We start from the raw sequence: 22,535 nt of genomic DNA, 5'->3' as shown, positions 1-22,535 counted from the left end.
GCTCATTATCCAGGCAGTGGGGGTTGACTAATTAAAGGGTATTTTATGAAAAAGCATAACCCAAGAAGGCTGTGTTTTTTATTCTTTTATCAAATATATGGAATATTAACATATATACTTTTAAGACAATTGTACTGTATATTTTTTTTAAAAAATGTATAACGGTTTAAAAATTTGGGTAGAAACAGTAATTGGCTAAAATGTTGAATGTGCCCTTAGTTGCTTATGCCAAGGCTGCTGAATGTGGTGCATTCGATAAAGCCAAGGCATTTACTTGACTGCTAAAATGTAGATTTAGAATTGCAACAAATTTTAGGATGCTTTGTAGCTTTGGTTATTAAAAGATTGTATCACCGCAGAGAGTAGGATGTGTTCTTTTGATCTTTCTGTAAGACAGATAGAAATGCTCTTTATGATGCACCACTCTGAATAATTGACTGACAACCTTCCTTTTGAAGTTAGTTATTCAATGAAATCTCAATCTTGCTTTAGGCAAGAGAATGGAGACAATATGTCTGAAGGGCTTATGTAGGTCAAGGCTGCAGTTACTCTGTTGTGTTCAAAAGTAGATGGATGTGGCTTTCAAAAGGATCTAATATTTCTCGATTAAAATTTCTATGGCTTATACCAGAATGAGCCTTTCAAACAGTGGTGGGATTCAGCCAGTTTGCACCTATTCGGAAGAACCGGCTGTTAACTTTCTAGGTAGCTCGGAGAACCGGTTGTTGGAAGAAATCTCAATTTTGGTTTTTTCCACTTTGCAGGGCTAATCCTGTAAGGAAGACAGGAAGGAAACATTCTGGTGTTGTTTCTAGCCTGATCTTTAATGCCCTGCTTACAGAAACTGCCTCTCTGGTTAACCCTTATTACATTGTAACAACTAAGGTGAAGGGCCCATTGGCCTGAGTGATGTTGGTTATTAGGGCACAGAACCGGTTGTTAAATTATTTGAATCCCACCACTGCTTTCAAATATGGTGGTGTCCTTCCATTGACTAGAGCAGGGGTGGAGAACTATTGCCCTGTTATGACTTATGGACTTGAACTTCCAGAATTCCTGTCATAAGAGAGCCGAGGTGGCGCAGTGTTTAGAGTGCTGTACTGCAGGCCACTTCAGCTGACTGTTATCTGCAGTTCAGCAGTTCAAATCTCACCGGCTCAAGGTTGACTCAGCCTTCCATCCTTCCGAGGTGGGTAAAATGAGGACCCAGACTGTGGGGGTGATATGCTGACTCTGTAAACCGCTTAGAGAGGGCTGAAAGCCCTATGAAGCGGTATATAAGTCTAACTGCTATTGCTATAAAATGGCCATGGTTCCCCACTCCTAGACTAGAATAACTAAAATCCAGTGGATCTCTCCACTGAAGAAAGCAAATTTTACCAATTACAAGTTTCTTCCTGTTAACTGCTATGCTATCTCTGGTACAGTACAAAAACAACAATAGCAATAGCAATAGCAGTAGACTTATATACCGCTTCATAGGGCTTTCAGCCCTCTCTAAGCGGTTTACAGAGAGTCAGCATATTGCCCCCAACAATCTGGGTCCTCATTTTACCCACCTCGGAAGGATGGAAGGCTGAGTCAACCCTGAGCCGGTGAGATTTGAACCGCTGAACTGCTGATCTAGCAGTAGCCTGCAGTGCTGCATTTAACCACTGCGCCACCTTGGCTCTTACAACAAAAAGAACTTTTCCAGCTGCAGCATTATGCTAGTATTAAACTGTATGACTCAAGCAGAGGTTGCATCCACAAAGCTTCTGTCCGTGACCAAGTAAAACAAAAGCTTGCTTACTTTGCAGCTTAGACTCTCGCCCTCTTTTTAGCATAGAAAATGTTGAATTGCAGAAGCGAACTTATCTATGTGCTTAAGTTATGTGTTAAAAGTAGACATATAATAGATACTCCAGCCCTTTACAGTATATCATGAGATATAGCACCCAGTGATAGTCATTGGATACTGTTCTGACCCCCTCCTCCGTCCAGTAACGAAAGCCGAGACAATCTTAACTAGAATGTACTTTTAATAGCAAGTTCCTGACACCTATTAGCTCTTCGATGGCGTGCATCCAGGAACAACTCACTGCTGACTTCTGGATCACTCTCGCTTGTCTCCTCCCCACTGGTCTAAGGCTTAGGCGCCACCTGGTGGCCAACCAGTCTCTCTGTGCCCTGCTTGGAGTCGGAACCCTGTCCAGGGTCCTCCACATCCTCCAGGGCTGACTCACAGGGCCCCTCGCTGTTGGAGTCTAGTGGCAGCTCCAACGGCTCCTGCTGGGCCACAACAGGATACTATATAAAAGCAAACCACATAAATCATAATAGAATACTAAATAAAATCAGTCAACATAAATCATAAGATACAAACAGCAAAGTTATAGTCATAAGAAGCTAAGGAAATAGATAATAGGAAAGATGAGAAGGATAGCTGTAATATAGCCCTTCTAGATGGTTTGACAGTGCTGTGGGAATTGGTTGTTTAGCAGATTGATGGTATGGGGAGTGGGGATGGGAAATGTCCTTCTATCTAGTTGTTTTGGCATGTTTTGGCATGCATCACCTTGAGGAAAGGAGTTGAAACAGTTTATGTCCAGGATGTGAGGGATCTGTAGATATTTTCACAGCCCTCTTTCTAGCTCATGCAGTATACAGATCCTCAATGGAAGGCAGGCTGGTTGCAATTGCTTTTTTTTGCAGACCTAACTATTCATTGAAATTTGGGTCTGTCTTGTTTGGTTGCTGTGCCAAACCAGACAGTTAGAGATGCAAATATATCTGTTTATATCATTTTATATCTGTTAAAGAAATAGGGGGAGGCTATATTGTATTGTTATTCCAGTCATATTTTACATGGAGAGATGAAACTATATTGCTGCTATGAAACCGTTCCCAACTTCTTTGGGCTATATTCCTCCTTGTTCTAAAATAAAATCAGACTCTTAAGGGAAATTAAAATGACCAGTGCATGCAGCTAGAAAACAAATTCTTCTAGATCTTTATGAGGGAGTCCACAAAACTAATAATTTCAGCTCTTTCATATTCAGTGTAAGCAAGCTACATTGTTCAAAAATCAGCAGAGGGAATAATGGTTTATTAGGTTTCTTGCTCACGATATTGAGGGATGGAGAATTATCTCATTATTACATGAATGCAGATATATTCATTTGGGGGAACCTATTTCTGTGGCGCAAGTTTTAGTTAATTTAATCTCCATCCCCAGGATTGCACTTTTAAATTAAAGAGGAGGGAGGTTATTTTACACACAATTAAGCAGGCTGCCCAACTGCTCTCTCTGTACCAAGTTAATTTAAATAGTAATCTTCCTTCTAAAACAATAACACATACTTTAAAAAAAAGCTATATCTCACTTAAGGAAAGTGTTCTTTTAAATTCTCCAAAAGATATCATTTTATTCTTGGCTTACCAGCTTATTGCGGCCCTTTAGCAAGGGTGATTCATGCCCCCCCTTTTTTCATTTTGTTTCTTGGGGGGGTTGGTCACAGGCTTTAATGCAGGCAACCTTATTCAGTTGTGTTTTTGTGCTATTCTGGATGCTCAGTTATTCTTTGTTTCAATTCATTTCTTTTGTTAGAAAGTTTCATTCTTTCTGGGGAAAAGGTATAAGAGAGAGTGCCAGGTTTGGAAATGAAAATGGTTCAGTAACAATGTTGGCCTTCTTATTCATAATGCACCATATTAACTTCATTTTGTTATTATTTGAGCATAATTATTGTATTTGCTGTAAGGTCTATAGTTAGATTTCTGATTTGCTGAAGAATATATATAGTGTTATCTTTCGAACGATTTAGTTAATTTCAGAATTTCAACAAACACTGCGATCTCACATATCTCACACTTTAGACCATTTTCCAAAGAGATTTAGACAGAATGCCATTGAGCGGTTCACTGACAAATGTGCGCCCGACAAATGCGCACTGACAAAACCGCGGCGACAACACTGCAACGTCAAAAGCGCGCCCACAACAGCTCGTCAACAAATGCGCGGCGACAAAAGTGCGCCATCCACAAACAACATATTAGGACGCAAAAACAACGTTATAACCCTAACCCTAACGTAAAAACCCTAATCACGCTTTTGTGGGTGCCCTTTTGCCGGCGCGCTGTTGTGGGCGCGCTTTTGACGCCACGATTGTGTCGGCACGCATTTGTCGGGTCACGCCATTGAGCTACAGATAATTTTGCATTTACCCTGCATGATATAAACAATTTTGAAAAATGATTGCAAGAAGTGTTAGCGGTGCTTTTATAAAGCCTGGTGGGTGGCTCCCTATATAACGTAACAGTATAAATTATGATTCTTGTACGTCTGACATTCTATCCTTTGGGTTTTATCTAACACGCTAGTCTTTTTGTATACATCACTATGTTATTGATTAGATTAAGTCTTGTCATCCTTGCATTCACAATAGGAAAATCAATAATTAATTATAGATAGACAAAGCCATTCTTTTGAAAGTTCTGTAGATAAAATGTTAACCAGGAAAATTATCAGAAATATCATTCTAAAAAAGTCCACTTAATTGCATTATAGAAGCTCATCACTAGCCATAGAACATGAATTGGGATTATTACTAGAATACTACCCATCTCCCATGGATTACTAAGAGATTCTAGAACTCTGATAAACAGATGATGATTAAACGTTAATCCTCTATTGTGTATGCTTTTTTTCCCATTTCAGTTGTCAAACTGATTAAAGAAGCAATTCTACAGATTGACTACCTTGGTTCAAACAGATATGTCCGGAACTACAACATCCCTTTTTCTAAAGGAAATATATGAACTTAAATCACAGGGAAATCTTTTTATTTCATTTCTGTTGTATTAGTTCATTGCAATTCTTTTTTTTATTATTTCCAAAATTAAAATACAAACTTCAGCAGAAAACAACAAAGCAAAAATTAACAAGACCAAAAAATGTGTATAAAAAACAAACACATATATTGTTCCTCCTAGTTGAATATATTTCAACAATAATCATTTCCCCCTCCTTGCAAAACAGATTTACAATTTATAAACTTTTACAGCTCTATTTGCCCAACTAATCTGATCAACCCTCTATTTACTGTTACAAAATCAGTTAACAGGTAGAGCCAACAACAGAAATAAACTTCAGATCCTTCTGTTAACAATCTATCAATGTATTTCACACAGAGAAAGTCCACTATGGCTTCTAATCTATCATAAACCAATGCAATCATTATCTCTCTCTGTCTAGCATCAGGCATCTTCAACTGATTCTTAATAAAGCTTTACCTTAAAATTATAACAGAGATCTTTCCCAACAATTGTATCTCATTCCTCAAAGTCATAGTTCTGTGTTGTGAATATCTCTGCAGTGCTTGTTGTTCAGAAATGTTCCGTGCCAGTTGAGCCACAACTTAACAGTTGTCTTCTGGTTGAATATAATAAATCTATTCCACAATCAGTTTTCTTAAGGAAGTACAGTTCATCACTGATCCACACTGCTATCTCTAAGCTTTTTAAATCCAGGCCCCTTTTAACCTTCTCCAACAAGCCTGCAATTGTCAAGCAAAGTTTCTTCTCCTTCAATTCTGTCAGCAACAAATTGACTTCCAATTCACTTAATTGTAGGGGTTTTTTTAGTTACTATTATCTCTATTTGATTATCCTCCTTAGATTGATTTATAACTGTTGTTAAATCATCAAACCTTCTATCTAAATTTTCACTCAGAGCTTTTTAAGTTGAAAAGCATTTTTCCTAAGACTTCCAAGAAGGCTTTAAGATTAAGTCGATCTGCTTTTATTGCTGTTTCCATTTTTAATATAGTCCAAATTTTAGCCCAGCTTTCACAACACAACAAGGGCAATTACTCTCAAAGACAAACAAAGTAGATGTTCTAACAAGAAGTCTGCAGGAGAAATTAAGATAATATTTCCTATGATAGAGAAGAAATAGAAATGTAAGAGAAAATTTCCATTTCTGTAGAGAACAAAGGAAAAGAAACAAAAATTATGTACAAAAGCAAAATAAAGCAGCAAAGTTCTTTGAAAAACTAGTAAAATACAAAATCCTTTCTACAATAGTCCAGCATAATTGTAAATTAGATCAGATCACCAAGAATTGCAACTGTCTTTCCATATCAAGGATTGTCTTGGGTCATTCCTAGTTGCTCTGATTCAATTCCGGGGAGTGTGCTGCCAAAGAACCATCTTTGGCAGCAAAATCAGATGTTTGTCAGCAGGAGAAAAAAAATATTCTGCTGTTCAGGGCACCGTTTTCTGGAGGACTCTAAATCATTGCAATTCTAAAGAATTCATTCCTCTTATCAGTCAATAATCATCTCACATAATCCATAATTGCATATTTAACTCCCTGTTTCATCCAGTATGTGGCTTTTTCTTAGATAGTTGCTAGAATACTTGTGTGCTTCTTAAAATTCATTGAAATGAATATAAAATGAGTTGTTACTTCTGTTTTTTTGCCAAACAACACATCAAACTGAATTGTGAGGCATAGCGAGATAAGCTATAAGCATTAAGCTATATATGAACCTTAGAATTGTTTGAATTGGATCTAAATTTGACCATCTTTAAAACTAAAATTAGAGATAAGATTCATAGAGAAAAAAATGTGTCTTCTCTTTTTGTTCATAACTGCAGCAGCTTTTAAAAATACTGTAGTTTGAAAAAGAAGGAAATATTTCCAACTGTACGGTACATTGAAGAAATAAATATTCTTAGAAATGTTAAGTAGAGGACTTTATAATAATTTCAGGAATACAATGGAAGAAAATGGTTCACTAATTCTTTGTCATACTGATTGAGTAATGGGATTTTGGCATTCAGAAATAAGTTGGAAAGGCACAGAACCAATAAATGAAAGAACCGAGTTACAGATTTTGATGATAATACTTTATTTTTTTAAAAATAGTTTTTATAGTGTATTTTAATCTTCATTTTGATGCCAGGGTTCTCTATCACACTAAAGATATACATTTTGCTTTTGATACAAGCCATAAATCATTTGTACTTGTTATATTAGTGATGCACACATGTATATATACATACACACATTTATATACACCTTCAAACTTAAATTGCAAAAACAATTTTTAAGTGCCCATAGGGTATGTTTAGTTCTTGTCCATTTCATGCAAAATCAAAGATATTCTTTTTTTAATGGTATCTAAACTATATATATATGATATAAGGAAGAGAACCTGGTTCAATACTGAGAGGTTTTGAAGGGAAGGGATGAAGTGCATATATTTTCCATGCACATCACTTCAGGTTGAGCTAGCAAAAGTTCTTTTCTAAAATCCACACTAGCTTGTTCTGTCATTAGCTGAATAGTGATCTCACCAGATATACAGCAGTCTTCGGAATCTGAGATAGGTATTATTATTAAACTACTTGGGAAATACGAACCAAAATTGCATCACGAGTCAAAAAAGTAAGAGCTAGCTTGCTTGCTTTGGCAGTTTCTCTGGCAGGGCATTTATAAGAAAGGCAAACATGAGAAAATAGTTTTATAAGCTCTAAAAGTTTAACTTATTTATTTTAACAGTGTGGTCCTTATTTCCTCCATAGAAAGTATTGTAATCATCTTCACTCTAATTTGCCAATCTTTAAATTGGATGGAGCACTCATTTCTGTTGAATTTTAATAGCATCAAAAAACTATATTCCTAGTGGAGAGCCTCTATGTTGTATTCCAAAACATTTAAAGATATTTTCCATCTCTGGTTGTGTGTTGTTTGTTTATTGGATTTATATGCCGCCCTTCTCCCAAGGACTCAGGGTGGCGTACAACATTAAAAAAAAAAAAATATTACACAAGTTAAAAAAAATTAAGAGTATCCAAAAAACAAACCCAATTAAGATTAACAATAACATTTAAAATTCGATTAAAATTAATAATAATCAATCATTTATTTTATTCTGTTCAGGCCAGGCTGGCTTGCTGGAAAAGCCAACTTTTTAGGGCGCGTCAGAAGGACTGGAGGTCAGGGATTATACGAAGCTCCGGGGGGCAGCTCATTCCAGAGGGAAGGCGCTCCCACAGAGAAGGCTGTTCCCCTGGGGGTCGCTAGCCGACACTGTCTGGCCGACGGCACCCTGAGGAGGCCAACTGTGGGATCGCACTGGACGATGGGAGGCTACTGGTGGCAGTAGGTGGTCTTGCAGGTATCCTGGGCCTAAGCCATGGAGCGCTTTAAAGGTCATAATTAGTACCTTGAATCGCACCCGGAAGACAACCGACAACCAGTGCAGGCCGCCTAAAAGAAGCGCAACATGGGAGCACCTAGATACCCCCATGATAACCCACATTCTGGACCAGTTGAAGCCTCTGGGTGCTCTTCAAGGGCAGCCCCATGTAGAGAGTGTTACAGTAGTCCAGGCGAGAAAGGACAGGGGCATGAGTAACTGTGCATAGAGCATCCTGATCCAGGAAGGGGCGCAACTGACGTACCAGGCGAACCTGGTAAAAGCCCCCCCCCCTGGTCACGGCCGTCAGGTGTTCTTCTAAACTAAGCTGCGTATCCAGGAGGACTCCCAGATTGCGGGCCCTCTCTGAGGGGGCTAAAACTTCTCCCCCTATCATCAAAGATGGAACAAGATGCACAAATCGGGATGATGGACACTACAGCCACTCAGTCTTGGAGAGATTGAACTTGAGCCTGTTCCTCCCCATCCAGATCCGTGGTTCATTCTTCTCTTTCTGCTTGAAGGACAGATACACGTAGCTCTCTGTAGTGCACTTCAATTATTATTTCTGGGGTCACAGTTGCTTTTCTATGAACTGGAGAGGAAGGTGGGGAAAGCATTTTTCTTGCAATACAAAAGGAACCGTATCAGTTCCCATCTCTAACTTTACTTATATGAGGACACTACATAGTAGGCTTCTATGTCAGTTATTGTTCTTTTTCACCTGCAGTATTGGCAATATTCCTCCGTATTTGCTTTTTATTTTAATTGGTTAAAATAGCTTAAATGTTGAGTAAAAACCCACCACATTTGTTTCATCTACTGTTTGTTTTATCCATTATTTGGTGCTTGACAACCAGGGTAGAAAATTTAAGTTAAGTGTCACTGATCTATGACCTGTATCTGTTAGAACTTAAAACTTTCACAGCTCAATTCTCCAGAAAAGACCAAGCTGAATAATAGAATAGTTCATAAATACAGAGGTATATAAAGACCAAAAGATTAGGTATAATCCCAATGGGTACCTTGTGCTTCAGAAATCTTATTCATTTAAATACTGTGAATATGCTATAAAATATTAATGGAGGTATCGTATATTAATATATTAAGACATAGTATATTAATATGTTATGCACCTAAAGATTAGCAGCACAGTTATTTTTGTGCACCAATCTCGTTGGCCTTTTTTTGAAGAATTATTTATTTCTTCAATATATTGAAATAAGGGATTTATTGCCTTTCAGTGGATCCTTTGTCATAAATTCAGTCTTAGTTAACATTAATATGTACAATTGTAACTTCACTATTAATAAGTAATAGTTCTGCAGTGTTCCTGAGGTACAATTCGGTAGATTAAAACTGAAAGAAAAGGACTTTCCTTCAAATTCTCTTTACGAGTGGATTTATCTATTTTAAAAAATAAGGGGGTTATGTGTGTGTATGTGTGTGTGTGCATGTTGCATTTGTGCTGATAAATAAATAAAAGGAGACTAGTATAGATCTATTTCAAGCAATTTAGCTCTCATCAGCTAGCCATACCCTTACTGGGATTTGGGTATGGCTAGCTGATGAGAGCTAAATAGCTTGAAATAGATCTATACTAGTCTCCCTTTATTTATTTATCAGCACAAATGCAACACAAATGTAACAAAGGCAACAGTAAAAATAATGGCTTTCTGTCTGGATGGTCTCCTGGGGAGAGCCGGGGTGAGCCGATAGACAGAGAAAGGAAGCAGTATGCTTCCTCCCATATTTGGGCATACCAGGAGTTGTGACATACACACACACACACAAAAGAATTCCTTGTAAGTATGTCATATGTTTTTGCTTAACTTTGCTTAATTAGGATTAAGTAAGATGAATACAAATGGGTTCAGAAAAACCCAATATTTTACTTTTGGAGTGGTTACATACTGACTTCAGGAGTCTCAAATCTATTGTGCTTTTACAATATCCAGATCAATTTAATTAAATTCCATTACAAGCACTAAATCTAAAACAAACTTAACACAACCAGCACATCCACCTAGTATTTATTTTTGCATTCAATTGATAATATTCCCTTTTGACTTCTAAAAATTGGTTTAAATCTTTACCAGTAATCACTTTTAAAACTGAAGTATATCTAATGATTTTATTATTAAATACTTACTTATAAAATGGAAATGGACTTAGAGTAAATGAAGGCTAATGTTATATTTGCAGTAACTGAATTAGAAAAGACGTTGGGAGACATAGTCCCTCCCCCCCAAATCAAATTTGTAATTTGAAATATATATAATATATATTGGCAACAGCATTTGTTTGGATCTGAAAAAGACATTATTTCATTAGTTGCATTTTCATATATGATTAAACTAAAGAGAAGACTGCCCTTGCCAAAAGAAAACTGAACAACCTTTTAATGTTTCTTGCTATCATTTCTCTTCATGAGCAACATGAGGGTAGAAGGGCAAATCAAATTTTATTTAAACCTCAATTTAAGAAGGCAATCAGCAGAAAAATGAATGAAGGACTGTCAAAGCAAAACATAAATTCAACTACCTATATTATGTTCCTCTAATCTTAAGAACTAGCTCATGTTAACTGTGGTATTATCTAGCCCAGATTGAAAATTTAATTGATGGCTTTTGTGGGGAAACAGTAGGGATCAGTGCACAAACAACATGTTGCTATCATATCTTTAAAGCCACAGGTCTTTTCAGAGAAGTATCAGAATAGCAGGGGTGGGTTTCAACCGGTTTGTGGCGGTCTCTGCAAACCGGTTGGTCGGCGAACCCGGAAGTAAGTAACTTCAGGGAACAGCGAAGGGCCCACCTGCCCGCCCGCTCTCCTTACCGGTCTTTGAAGGCTTCTGCGCTTCCACGCAGGCGCATGGCACATACAGCGCCTGCGCGATTCCCCGCGAGCAGCTGGATCGCACATACAGCGCCTGCGCGAGGCTCCACGAGCAGCTGGAGCATCGCGCAGGCGCTAAGATGCATGCGTGAATTGCACGCATGCACGAGGACGCCGCCGGCCCCATTCCAACCGAACCGGTTGGAACGGGATTAGCAACCCACCCCTGCAGAATAGGTTATTGCAGAGCTCTCTTCCAATCTCTTAGGAGTATCTTTTCATCTTAAAACTTTTGATACTCTCAGACTAAATAAAAAGTGCACTATTTGCCAACTTAAAGCAATAGTTTCATTGCTTACTTTAGTTCCAATTCGTATTCGCTTTTCCCAGGAAATGTCTATTAATAGCAATAGCAATAGCAGTAGACTTATATACCGCTTCATAGGCCTTCAGGCCTCTCTAAGCGGTTTACAGAGAGTCAGCATATTGCCCCCAACAATCTGGGTCCTCATTTTACCCACCTCGGAAGGATGGAAGGCTGAGTCAACCCTGAGCCGGTGAGATTTGAACCGCTGACCTGCTGATCTAGCAGTAGCCTGCAGTGCTGCACTTAACCACTGCGCCACCTTGGCTCTATTAAGTAATTTAGGCTTACTTAATAGAAACTACTACCTGATAGTATGGAGTTTTCATACAAAAATGCTTTCATTCACCAGATAGCAACGTTTAGAGTAGAGAGTAGAAATAAACTATTTTGTAATGTCCTATCTGTTGTAATTGAAATCATTGTGTATTTTGGGAGATTTGAAACTTTAAGAAATTATTCGGAACAAAGTCAAACCAAAGTTTATATAGAAGCTTAAAGATTAACAAAACTTTTGAACATAAAATTTCAGAGGTTAAAATCCACCTCTTTTTCTGAAACTCTTCGCAATCGCAGGTATCGGCAATTTTGCACACAACTGAACAGAAATTGCCTGTGTATCCTGCCTGCTTTAGAAGGAACGCCTGGACCAAAATTATGAAGATTTACAAATTGTAATAAATTGAATAGCTTGCAAAGTTTTTGTATGATTTTGAAACAAATCCTGACTTATTTTGCTATTCTCATATAGAAAGGAACAGGAGAATAATGTACACCAGGTGCTGCTCATTCATAATAGATCAAGATAAGTCAATAATCTTGACCATGTGTTAATATAAACACTGCCAATGCTTATTTTCGGCATTCACCTCAATTTCTCAACTTAAATATCTGTAAATAAGCATCAAATTGCCTTTTCTTGCTTGCTTGATTTTATTTATTTATAAAAGCTATAGGCCACCCATCTCCTGCAATTTATAAGACTTTATAAGACTTGGGATCAGTGGCCAGATTCTCAAGTTAGGTAAAAAATAACAAAGGAAAAAACATAACTGCATCAAGTCATACCTTCATCGGTACTCTCAGATAATGAAAAGTTGCTCAACTCTAGAGAAAAGTGTGGATCATCAACCCCTTGTGAGTTCTCATAGCAGCAGTTGGCTATTCCCAAAGCAGGACTGTTTTAAAGGAGCTGGTGAATGCAGAGCAACAGCAAAATTGGAATTATGGTCTGCTCTCTTATCTCACACTCTCTCACGCCAGCCTATTCCTCTCAAATCTGGTAGAATACATGGTCTTGTCCCTTTCCAATGGTACTCAGTTTGGCTTTTCTAAGAGGGGCAGGTATTCGGTTGATTTCAAGCAATTATTTTAAGAGACCTTTGGACAAACCTAAAGAAAAATGTATTGATTTACATTGACTTCATAGATAATGGGTTTGCAGATTAAAATTGCAACTGCTATTTAAGCTTTCCATTAACATGAGGACGATCTCATTGAGTAGTTGTACTACTTTATAATTTGAGGCATGTTACTGTAGCAATTTCATTGACATGGTATGTCTTAGTATACAATATATCATTAAAATATACACTGTTCCTTGTATAAAAACACTGTTTTTCACCATGGAAACAGCTTGATGTTTGTGCATTTTTTTTTACAATGTGTATAGAACACCTATTCAAGATTGGGCAATAAATAACAGAGTAGGAATAAGATAGAAAACATTCCAATTATTACAAATACAAAGCCTGTGCATATCCACTATAAAATTAGATCAAATGCACATTGGAATAGTTTTGTATTATTTGCAAAATACAAGGAGAAAAGGTGCTAATTGTACTTCCCAGGGAAGTGTGTGCCAAGTGTGAATGCTACTACAGAAAAGACTTGTATTTTCATTTTGCAAAAATGAACAGGAAATCACATTGCTGTAAACTGTAAATCCATGGGCCTAAGGCTTTTTTAAAAAAATCTTTAGGCCCACGGATTGCTCAAATACATAACTGAATTGTCAAAATAGGTTGCTTACTAGAACTATGTTGTATCTTGTGTTCCTGTGGTCGGTTAAGGTCATTTATAAAGCAGTGTTAAAACTTCCATCACCTTTTTTAGAAAGCTTAGAAACTGTGAATTAACTAAGTCTAGGAAGAGTTGGGGTGATTAACCTCATGTAATTCATTAAGGCATTTCTTCTCTATTTGTTTATTGAAATACGATTATCACAATATTTATAAAACTGGACTCCTAGCTTTCTCATTCCAATTTTAAAGAAATAACTGGTTCTCCTTTCATGGTCTCAGATTGACCTCTCCTAAATTTGAAAAGCCATTTAAAATCTTTTCCTTTCAATATAAATATATAAACGCAATGGTTGTGTTTCAAAAATTAGTCTTTTTGTTCTAAACGATTGAATATGTAACATAAGCACAGCATCTGAAAATAATATACATGCAATATAAATAATATATAATATGATTGTCCCAGATCTCATATACTTTTCTAAAACATATGTTTACCAATCAGGAATGTGGTAGATTTCAGCAATGATGATATTTTATCACTAGTCTTTACTGATTATTTCTATTGGTGTTTAGTAGTAATCAGTTTTCCTTCCTATAGTTTATCTAATTTTCAGCTGCCCAGTTTGGGATATGATCAGCGTACACTCAATAATTACATTATTCCTTAATTTTCTACAATCTCTAACTACAACAAGTATAGCTCTAGCTCATTTAAGCAGTAGTTCCACTAGATATTTAGAAATCAATTTAGACATTAACACTTTCTTTGTTAATGAGCCGAGAGCTGAGGTGGTGCAGTGGTTAGAGTGCAGTTCAAATCTCACCGGCTCAGGGTTGACTCAACCTTCCATCCTTCCGAGGTGGGTAAAATGAGGACCCGCATTGTTGGGGGCAATATGCTGACTCTGTAAACCGCTTAGAGAGGGCTGAAAGCCCTATGAAGCGGTATATAAGTCTAACTGCTATTCCTATTGCTATTTTCCTCCCCCTTACCTAGCAACCTTCCCAGCGTTGGCAAAGTGGATAAAGTTTCCCCAAATCAGATATAAGCATTCTCTGTTTCTTAGTCCTTTTGTACCATGATCTTCTTAAATGACCTATAAATATATAGTATATATAATATATGTTTTTACAAGATTCTTAGTGTAAGAATAAAGTCATCCTCATGCATTCACATTATGTATGGGTCTACTTATTGGTGAAGGGGAAATTAGTCAGCCTGCATTGAATGCATATTTCAAAAGAAATATTATTTTGAGGAAAAAAATTAAACAATATATAGAAACAGATAATGTGGAAGACCTGCCTGTTAAGAAAGAATAAAACTGCCCCCTAACAAGGAAGATAGATTGTTAAATAAATTAATATTTCATACTTGTATTTCCTTTCATGCCTGTATTGTACTTGTTCAGCCTTTTTATTATTGTTGTATGCTGTTCCTATGCAGGATGGATGGTCACAGTATCATTTTGTAGCTTCATCATCAACGATAGAGAGGGATAGGCAAAGACCGTATTCTTCTTCACGCACACCTTCCATCTCTCCGGTGCGCATGTCCCCCAACAATCGTTCAGGTAAGATCAGACATATATGACTGAATAATTAGGGAAACAATCATCAAAGTCAAATCAAGAACTGAAATGTTATCATCAAGAACTGAAATGTTATCAAGGGAATTATGAACTGTAATGAAGCATAGAAAACAGTGGTGGATTAAGGCTCACTGGTGCACTGACAAATATTGGTGGCTCCCTCCCTTGTACATACTGTACAAATCTTCATTGGTTTTCTTTTCTTTCTCAATTTTGTGATGCCCCTTTTGGCCTGGTGCTCTAAGCATATGCTTAGTCTGCTTAATGGTTAAAACATCACTGATAGAAAAGGTACTTTTATTGTCTATCTTCTGGCTTATAAATGTTTGGTGCCATCATGAAACATTATGAATAAAGCAGAAAAGAGAGATTGTCTAAAAATGGTGCGCTGGGAAGATTCCCCAACCCCTGCTGACTAACAGCTGATTTCACTGTCAAAGCTGGCTCTTTGGTGGCAAAATGCTCCCTAGATTGAACAGGAGCAAGTCGGAATTACCCCAGGTGACTCTCCGGAAACCCCTCACTGACCAATGAAGAAGAATCTTGATGTTCGCAATTCACAGTAAGACCAGCTGGAGAGTCAGGTCTCCATTTTATCCTATTAGCTGTTCAGATATTTAAGTGTCCCTTCATTTTAACATTTTTTTTATTTGTTTTCTTTCATCTTTGCTTTATATTTTAAACGTTAAACATCTGATTGAATGCTGAACTATTTTTACCCCTTGCTTGATTATAAACCTAAAGTTCTACCCTTCGAGAATAGTTTGACTCCCTCTTCTTTGTGGCAACCCCTGAGATATTGGAAGACTGCTATCATGTCTCCCTGGTCCTTCTTTTCATTAAACTAGACATACCCAGTTCCTGCAACCGTTCTTCATGTTTTAGTCTTCAGTCCCCTAATCATCTCTGTTGCTCTTTCTAGAGTCTCCACATCATTGTGGCAACCAAAACTGAAGGCAGTATTCCAAGTGTGGCCTTACCAAGACATTATAAAGTGGTATTAACATTTCACGTGATCTTGATTCTATCCCTCTGTTTATGCAGCCTAGAACTGTGTTGGCTTTTTTGGCAGCTGCTGCACACTGCTGGCTCATATTTAAATGGTTGTCCACTAGGACTCCAAGATCCCTCTCACAGTTGCTACTATTGAGCAAGGTACCACCTATACTGCACCTGTGCATTTCGTTTTTTCTTACCTAAATGTAGAACCTTACTCTTTTCACCATTGAATTTCATTTTATTAGATAGTGCCCTATGTTCAAGTTTGTCAAGATCTTTCTGTATCTTAAGCCTGTCTTCTGGAGTGTTGGCTATTCCTGCCAGCTTGGTGTCATCTGCAAATTTGATGAGTTCCCTATTTATTCCCTTATCTAAATCATTGATGAAGATGTTGAAGAGTACTGGGTCTAAAACAGGGCCTTGGGGTACTCCACTGCATACTTCCCTCCATGTAGATGCAGTTCCATTGAGGACTACATGTTGAGTGCGGTTGGTCAGCCAGTTATGAATCCATCTGGTGGTGATGCTGTCCAACCCACATTCTTCTACTTTGTCTAGTAGTAGGTTATGCTCTACCTTATCAAATGCCATACTGAAGTCCAAGTAAACTATATCGACGGCATTCCTCTGATCCACTAATTTTGTCACTTTGTCAAAGAATGCAATAAGATTAGTCTGGCATGATCTGTTTTTGACAAACCCATGTTGGCTTTTGGCTATTACTTTGTTTACTTCTAGGTGTTTGCTAATTTGTTGCTTGATTATCTTTTCCAGAATCTTTCCTGGTATTGAGGTCAGGCTGATAGGTCTATAGTTTCCTGGATCTATTTTTTTTTCCTTTTTTGAAGATGGGAACCACATCAGCTCTTTTCCAGTCCTCTGGCAGTTCCCTGGTGCTCCAGGATCTCTGAAAGATATAGTTCAGTGGTTCTGAGATCTCATCTGCCAGTTCCTTCAGAACCCTGGGGAGTAATCCATCCGGTCCTGATGATTTGAACTCGTCTAGGATAGACAGATGCTCACTTACCATTTTCTTCCCTATTTCAATTTGTGTTCCTAATCTGATTTTTGGGGTGCTGTTTTTGATAGGTTGGACTGTTTTATCCCTTTGTGTAAAGACAGATGCAAAAAATGAGTTAAATAGTTCTGCTTTCTCCCTGTTGCTTGTCACCTTCTTGCCACTTTCTCCCAGCAATGGACCAATTGTTTCCTTAACCTTTTTCTTGTTTTTAACACGTTGGAAGAAGCTTTTTTGTTTTATTTATTTATTTATTAAATATATTTATATTTATATATTGTTATTTTTTTACTTTTGTGGCAAGCCTTTCTTCATTGTGAGCCTTAGCTTTCCTTACTTCATCTTTACAAGCTCGGGCTATTTGCTGATATTCTGCCTTAGTTATGTCCCTCTCTTTCCACTTTTTATACTTATCTTTTTTCTCTTTCGATAAGTTCACTTATATAGTGTAAGTGAACTTATTTACATTGGACTCTTATAGTAAGGACTTTGTTTTACCACTTTTTATAAAAGCTCTTCTATTTTACTGTATTTTATTTCTGAAAATTTCTCTGATCTTTTTTTCTTCTTAAAGAGGCAGGAACTTTCCATTTTATCTCTTCTATTTACTCTCTATGCTGGGAAAAAATATCTCAATTCCTCCTGCAGTTAGCTGACTGGAACCAATTGTCCTTGAAGTGAATTATGTATGTTTTTTAATTGTGTACACTAAAAATGATAACAACAAAAGTTTCCAGGGAAGTGTTTGAAAGAAGAATGCTTCTTACCTTAAAAGCCTTTTTTGAAAGTTTAGATAAGTTCAGTAATGGAACAACAATTATAAATCACCCTAAAGATGCTATTCAGATGCTGGCAACAACAGAATTAGATTTGCAGTCAGATGGATTGGAAATTAATCTGTTGCAACAGAGTTGGAGGAGAAGAAACTTTGTTGGAAAATTACAGATTTGGTGGATAAGGTAGAACGGGCTATGAATCTAAAAAAAACAGAGATGACAGAAGGTTTGAAAAATGATTATATGAAGGTATCTACAACAGAGATTTATGACTTCGGAAATGCAATTATGTGGAAAGACCCCAGTATTAACTTTAAGGACAAGTTTTATTACTAAGAATCATTCAAGGGTATTTGATTCTGGATGGACCAGGGACAATGATTGAAGTGAATAAGACTGTCTGGAAATTATTATTTTTTCCTTTCTTTTTGTCTTGTTTGATTTGGCTTCCCCTTTTTATTGGAGTTGTATTTTAACTTTTAAATACAATTTTAAAAAAATTAAAAAGCAGAAAAGAAGCAGTTCCCATTTCTGATATTGTGTGAGTTTTGTCAAGTTGAGAGATCATTGCACTTATTACTATTTTAGTAATCTAGGTTCAAATCTATACTCAGACATATCATTGGTTGATTTTTTTTAAAATTATTGATAATTATGGGCCTGCTAAAGGAAGACAATATGTGAAATAATTTGTACTAAAATTTGCATTATAATAATTACTGTATTTCAATATATTATACATGTAGTAGCTGATTATTGTTCATCATTGCTAGAGCTTTTGGGTGTGCTGGTTTGGATATCTTGGATTACCGTATTTTTCGGAGTATAAGACACACCTTTTTATTCCAAAAAAGAGGGTGAAAATCTGGGTGCATCTTATACTCCAAATGTAGCCATGTGGGTCATCTGGAAAAGGGGCAGGTGAAGCGGGCGCTGCAGAGATCATGGTGGCTGGAAAGAAGAAACGTTTTGCTTTTGGGGCTCCCGCTCGGCTCCTGGGAGGGCTCAGGCAGTGGTGGTGGTGGCAGCGGCTCCTCACATTGTTGGGGAATGAAGTCATCGTGGCCATTGTCTCCCCTGAGCTGCCCGCCGAATCTCTGAAGCACCTTTTTATTGCTTGCAGGAGGAGGAGGGCGAAGGCAGAGTATACCAAAGCTGGGAGTAACTGGGAAAGAAAGTTGCGCTTGGAATTGCCGAAAACTGCCGCCCGAAAAGCACAGCTTTCTTTCCCAGTCACTCAGAGGTTTTGGTTTAAGGAGGTGCTGCTTTAAGCCACCCTCTTCCTCCTCCTCCTGAAAATGAAAGGTGCCTCGGAAATGGTAGATTTCTCAGAACGCTAGATTGGGAAGTTAAAAACCTGAAATGGGGTACAATCAAGCTTGATTCAAAGGCTTTGGCTTCTGAGATCGTGGCGTTGCCACCCAAAAGGCTGGTATCGCGATCTCTGCAGCGCCCGCATTACCTGCCCCTTCCTTCTCGGGCAGTTCCAGACAGCAGAGATCGCAGTAATAGCATTTTCGGATGGCAGCTCAGAGACCTCAGGAGCCAAAGCTTTTGAATCAAGCTTGATTGTATCCCATTCCAAGTTTTTAACTTCTCAATCTAGCATTCTGAGAAAAGTCTTTGTAGATTGTTCCTCTTCCCTTCCCTTCCTCCACCACTACCACGCTATCTCTCTGGATGTACTAACAAAGCTTCCTATTTTTTTTTATGCTGACTATGAATTGGATCAATAGCTGAACTTCCATAGAAATTAGTAGTGTATTATAACTGGTATTTTGCATCATATATAACTTTGGATGGTGTTACTAGGTATATGCCCAAGGACATTTTAGATTCATGAATATTCCCTTATATTCTCTATGGTATCATAAAAGATTATCAGTAGTGTTTTTTTATGAATGAACTCAATAATCCCACATATGAAATCTCCAGTCTTTCACTGACAAATACACAGAATTGGTATTTAAGGAATTTCTTTCAGGAAGAGCAAAAATAAACAAGTTCTGATTATTTTCATTTGGGATATACAAAATATGAAACGGTTTTGTTGTTAGATGAGGCTTTGAATCACAACACACAAAAGTACCACCTGTATCAATGTTAAGTGTTCCCATCATGTTAGGTCAAGAGTTTGCCCGATTTAGCAAGAAGGGAACACGTAGCAGTGCTTGTCCAGGAAAATTACATTGCATTTTCATTTCATTACCAATATCTCACAGAAAACAAATATGTGTAATCTTTATTTTAATTAATCTGCTTCATGATATAGTTTGCTTCTTAACCATATTAAATATTTAAATAGTAGACCCGTTACCTTTATTATTAAACATTCTCTTCCTCGTCTTCTTTTTGAATTTCTTGCTTCATATTATTACTCTATTGCATGCTTAAATTTCACAAGAAGAAACTTTACCAGTGGGAAAAACCCTACCTGAAACCCTTACAGAAACTTGAATATGTTGCTAATCTCTGTGCTTGGTAATCACATAGAGAGTGCTAAGGAATCTGAATGTAAATATTCTGCATCAAATTGCATTCCAAGAAGTGGAGAACACCTGGATAGAACAACTCACACAGGTAAGCAAGCAAAAAAAAAAAGAACAATCACAACAAAGTGTTCATTGCTGTGACTACTTCCCCCTTCCCTTTGTAAATAAGGTGACTTGCCTATACTGTAATGACAAAAGGAAATGTTTTTGCACTCAGAAAGCACTTATCCCTGCTCAGATTAAACTCTGCAGCTGTTGGCACCAGTCATCCATTTCACTCACAGACAATTCTGCCTAAGAGAGCAACGCATGTATACAACAGAACAAACCATTACAGCACCCACATGAAGTTTTTCTTTTTTTTAAGTCTCAGATACTTCTTTTGCTACTATTGTGGAAAATTAGTGGTATTGCACAGACTTCCTGACTCAAGCAGGGAAAAATAATTTAGTTCATCACTTTGCATCATTGCCCCACTCATCACACCCATTGAGCTTCCCCAAAATGCTATATGTATTCCAGTGACGTGCAGTCAGCTTTAGCCCTGGTGAGGCACTTTTTAGACTTGTGGACTTCAACTCCCAGAATCCCACAGCTAGGCATGCTCAGTTCCAATTTAAAGCGACAGCATTTTTCCCCCTTGCAAAATAAGTTTTCCCATTCTTTTTCTTCTCCCTCCCCCTCCTTACTCCCTCTCTCCTTCCCTCCCCCTCTCTCAAACAGACACACGCAGACAGAGAACTTCGATCCTTCTCTCATTCACTCACTCTCAAACACAAACTCAGAAGTTGGATTGGATATATTTTCCAAAGGCTTGAAAGCAGCTCCTCTGCCATACCCCCCCTTTCCCTGCTGCCTTCCAATCAAACTTTTTGAATTCCTCCCCCCTCCCCACACGCACCTTTTCCAGCTGTTTCAGAGACGATTTCAACTCTGCTTCTCCCTGCCCTGCCCTCCCCTCTTGAAAAGCCAAAGCTCTGTCAGACTGAGCTAGTTGCTCCCAGAGAACTCTAAAAAGCCTCTAAAAATGCCCTCTACAGGAGGCGAGAGAATACGTGCCTCATTTGCATAAGGAATTTTTTGCTTGTTAACCCTTGCTTAACTCTTAAAAGGCGAAAAATTCCTTATGCAAAAGAGGCCCCTAGTTCTCTGGCCTCCTCCTAGTTAATACCGAGAGCAGACACCAAGCCACTGTGACTTGAAATCTGGTAGCAACTACCCTGGCTTTAATTATTTTAAGAAAATTATTTAAAATCCTTTCCTTTCCCTGAGGAGACTGATGAGGCCCCGCCTCCCTTGCCTCTAGTGACTGCACGTCCCTGATGCATTCCTGTGGCCTCAAAGGCATAGCTGCTTTGGCCTTAAACATGGCTATATTCACAGACACCAAAGTCTCTTTCCCCAGTGGGAGTTGGGGGCTGAGGTATAAACACTGACAAAGAATCAGATGGCATCACTCACTCTTCTCTCCTTCTACCTATAAATATCTATGTATTCAGATTTTAAAAATAATGTCTTCCCCTCACTGCCTGAAGCTAATTCTTTCCATTTCCAATTTTTTCCTACAGACTGTCCTCCAAATACAAGAACTATCTCACAGCCTGTTAAAAAACAGGAGAGGAGAAAGATTTCCTTACAAGTGCCCAGAAGAATGCACAGAATTGAGAACCTGCATGACAACTTACATACTATGACTGGCAGTTATGCAGCAAATGCACCAGATCCTATGCTTGCTCCCCAGCTGCTGATGAACAACTTCTCACATTGTTTAATCTTTTGGGTCCCACTTCCTCCCAAATGCTGGTCAATAAAGTATTTGCCATTGTTGCTTGTGTGAGTTTTTGTTTGGCTGCCTGGCTGGTTGGTTGGTTAGTTGGTTGGTTGGATAGATAGATAGTTTTGCTACTAACAGTCCAAAACTGGTCATCTCTTTTCCCTACTCTTGCTCATTTGTTAGTTGGTGCCATATTATACCCATGGAGTTGAATGAGACAAAATACAAATCCAGGATCAGTGGCTTCTTCCCCTTTATTACTCATTCTTGTTCCCTGGATTATGGGGTTTTACAAAGGAACAGGAAGTACTGCTTTTAGGCAGATGGGGAGGTTAGGGTAGTGGCCACATGATTATGCAGCAGTATTCCAACTTGGTTTTAGTGTTTCTAAGTGTTATTTGCCTCACATTAACCTTATTGTTTTATGTACATATTGTATAAGGCTGTTAAATTTGCAACAGCAACAGAA

The 22,535-nt window shown here is 37.9% G+C and overlaps 1 protein-coding gene across 10 annotated transcripts in view; it reads left to right on the top strand.

Annotated features, from left to right (window-relative positions):
- Nucleotides 1-22,535, top strand: part of CTNND2 (catenin delta 2) — a 468,899-nt gene that overhangs the window by 431,772 nt on the left and 14,592 nt on the right. For 9 of the 10 annotated variants that reach the window (XR_015697560.1, XM_087721965.1, XM_087721966.1 and 6 more), the window contains one exon: nucleotides 14,863-14,989. Coding sequence is in view for 9 of the 10 variants with exons in the window: in XM_087721965.1 (XP_087578091.1) it covers nucleotides 14,863-14,989 (127 nt within the window). In the remaining variant the exon portion in view is untranslated. Of the gene's footprint in view, nucleotides 1-14,862; nucleotides 14,990-20,293; nucleotides 20,381-21,860; nucleotides 22,145-22,535 lie in introns of those variants that run through there. The other variant, XM_087721972.1, reaches the window with a different exon arrangement.

This window comes from Thamnophis sirtalis, unplaced genomic scaffold, assembly GCF_051295495.1.
Source record: "Thamnophis sirtalis isolate CommonGarterSnake01/CBP01778 unplaced genomic scaffold, rThaSir2_p1.2 scaffold_8, whole genome shotgun sequence".
NCBI lineage: Eukaryota > Metazoa > Chordata > Lepidosauria > Squamata > Natricidae > Thamnophis > Thamnophis sirtalis.
The sequence above is the reverse complement of the archived record's forward strand: the minus strand, read 5'-3'. Positions and strand labels throughout refer to the sequence as shown.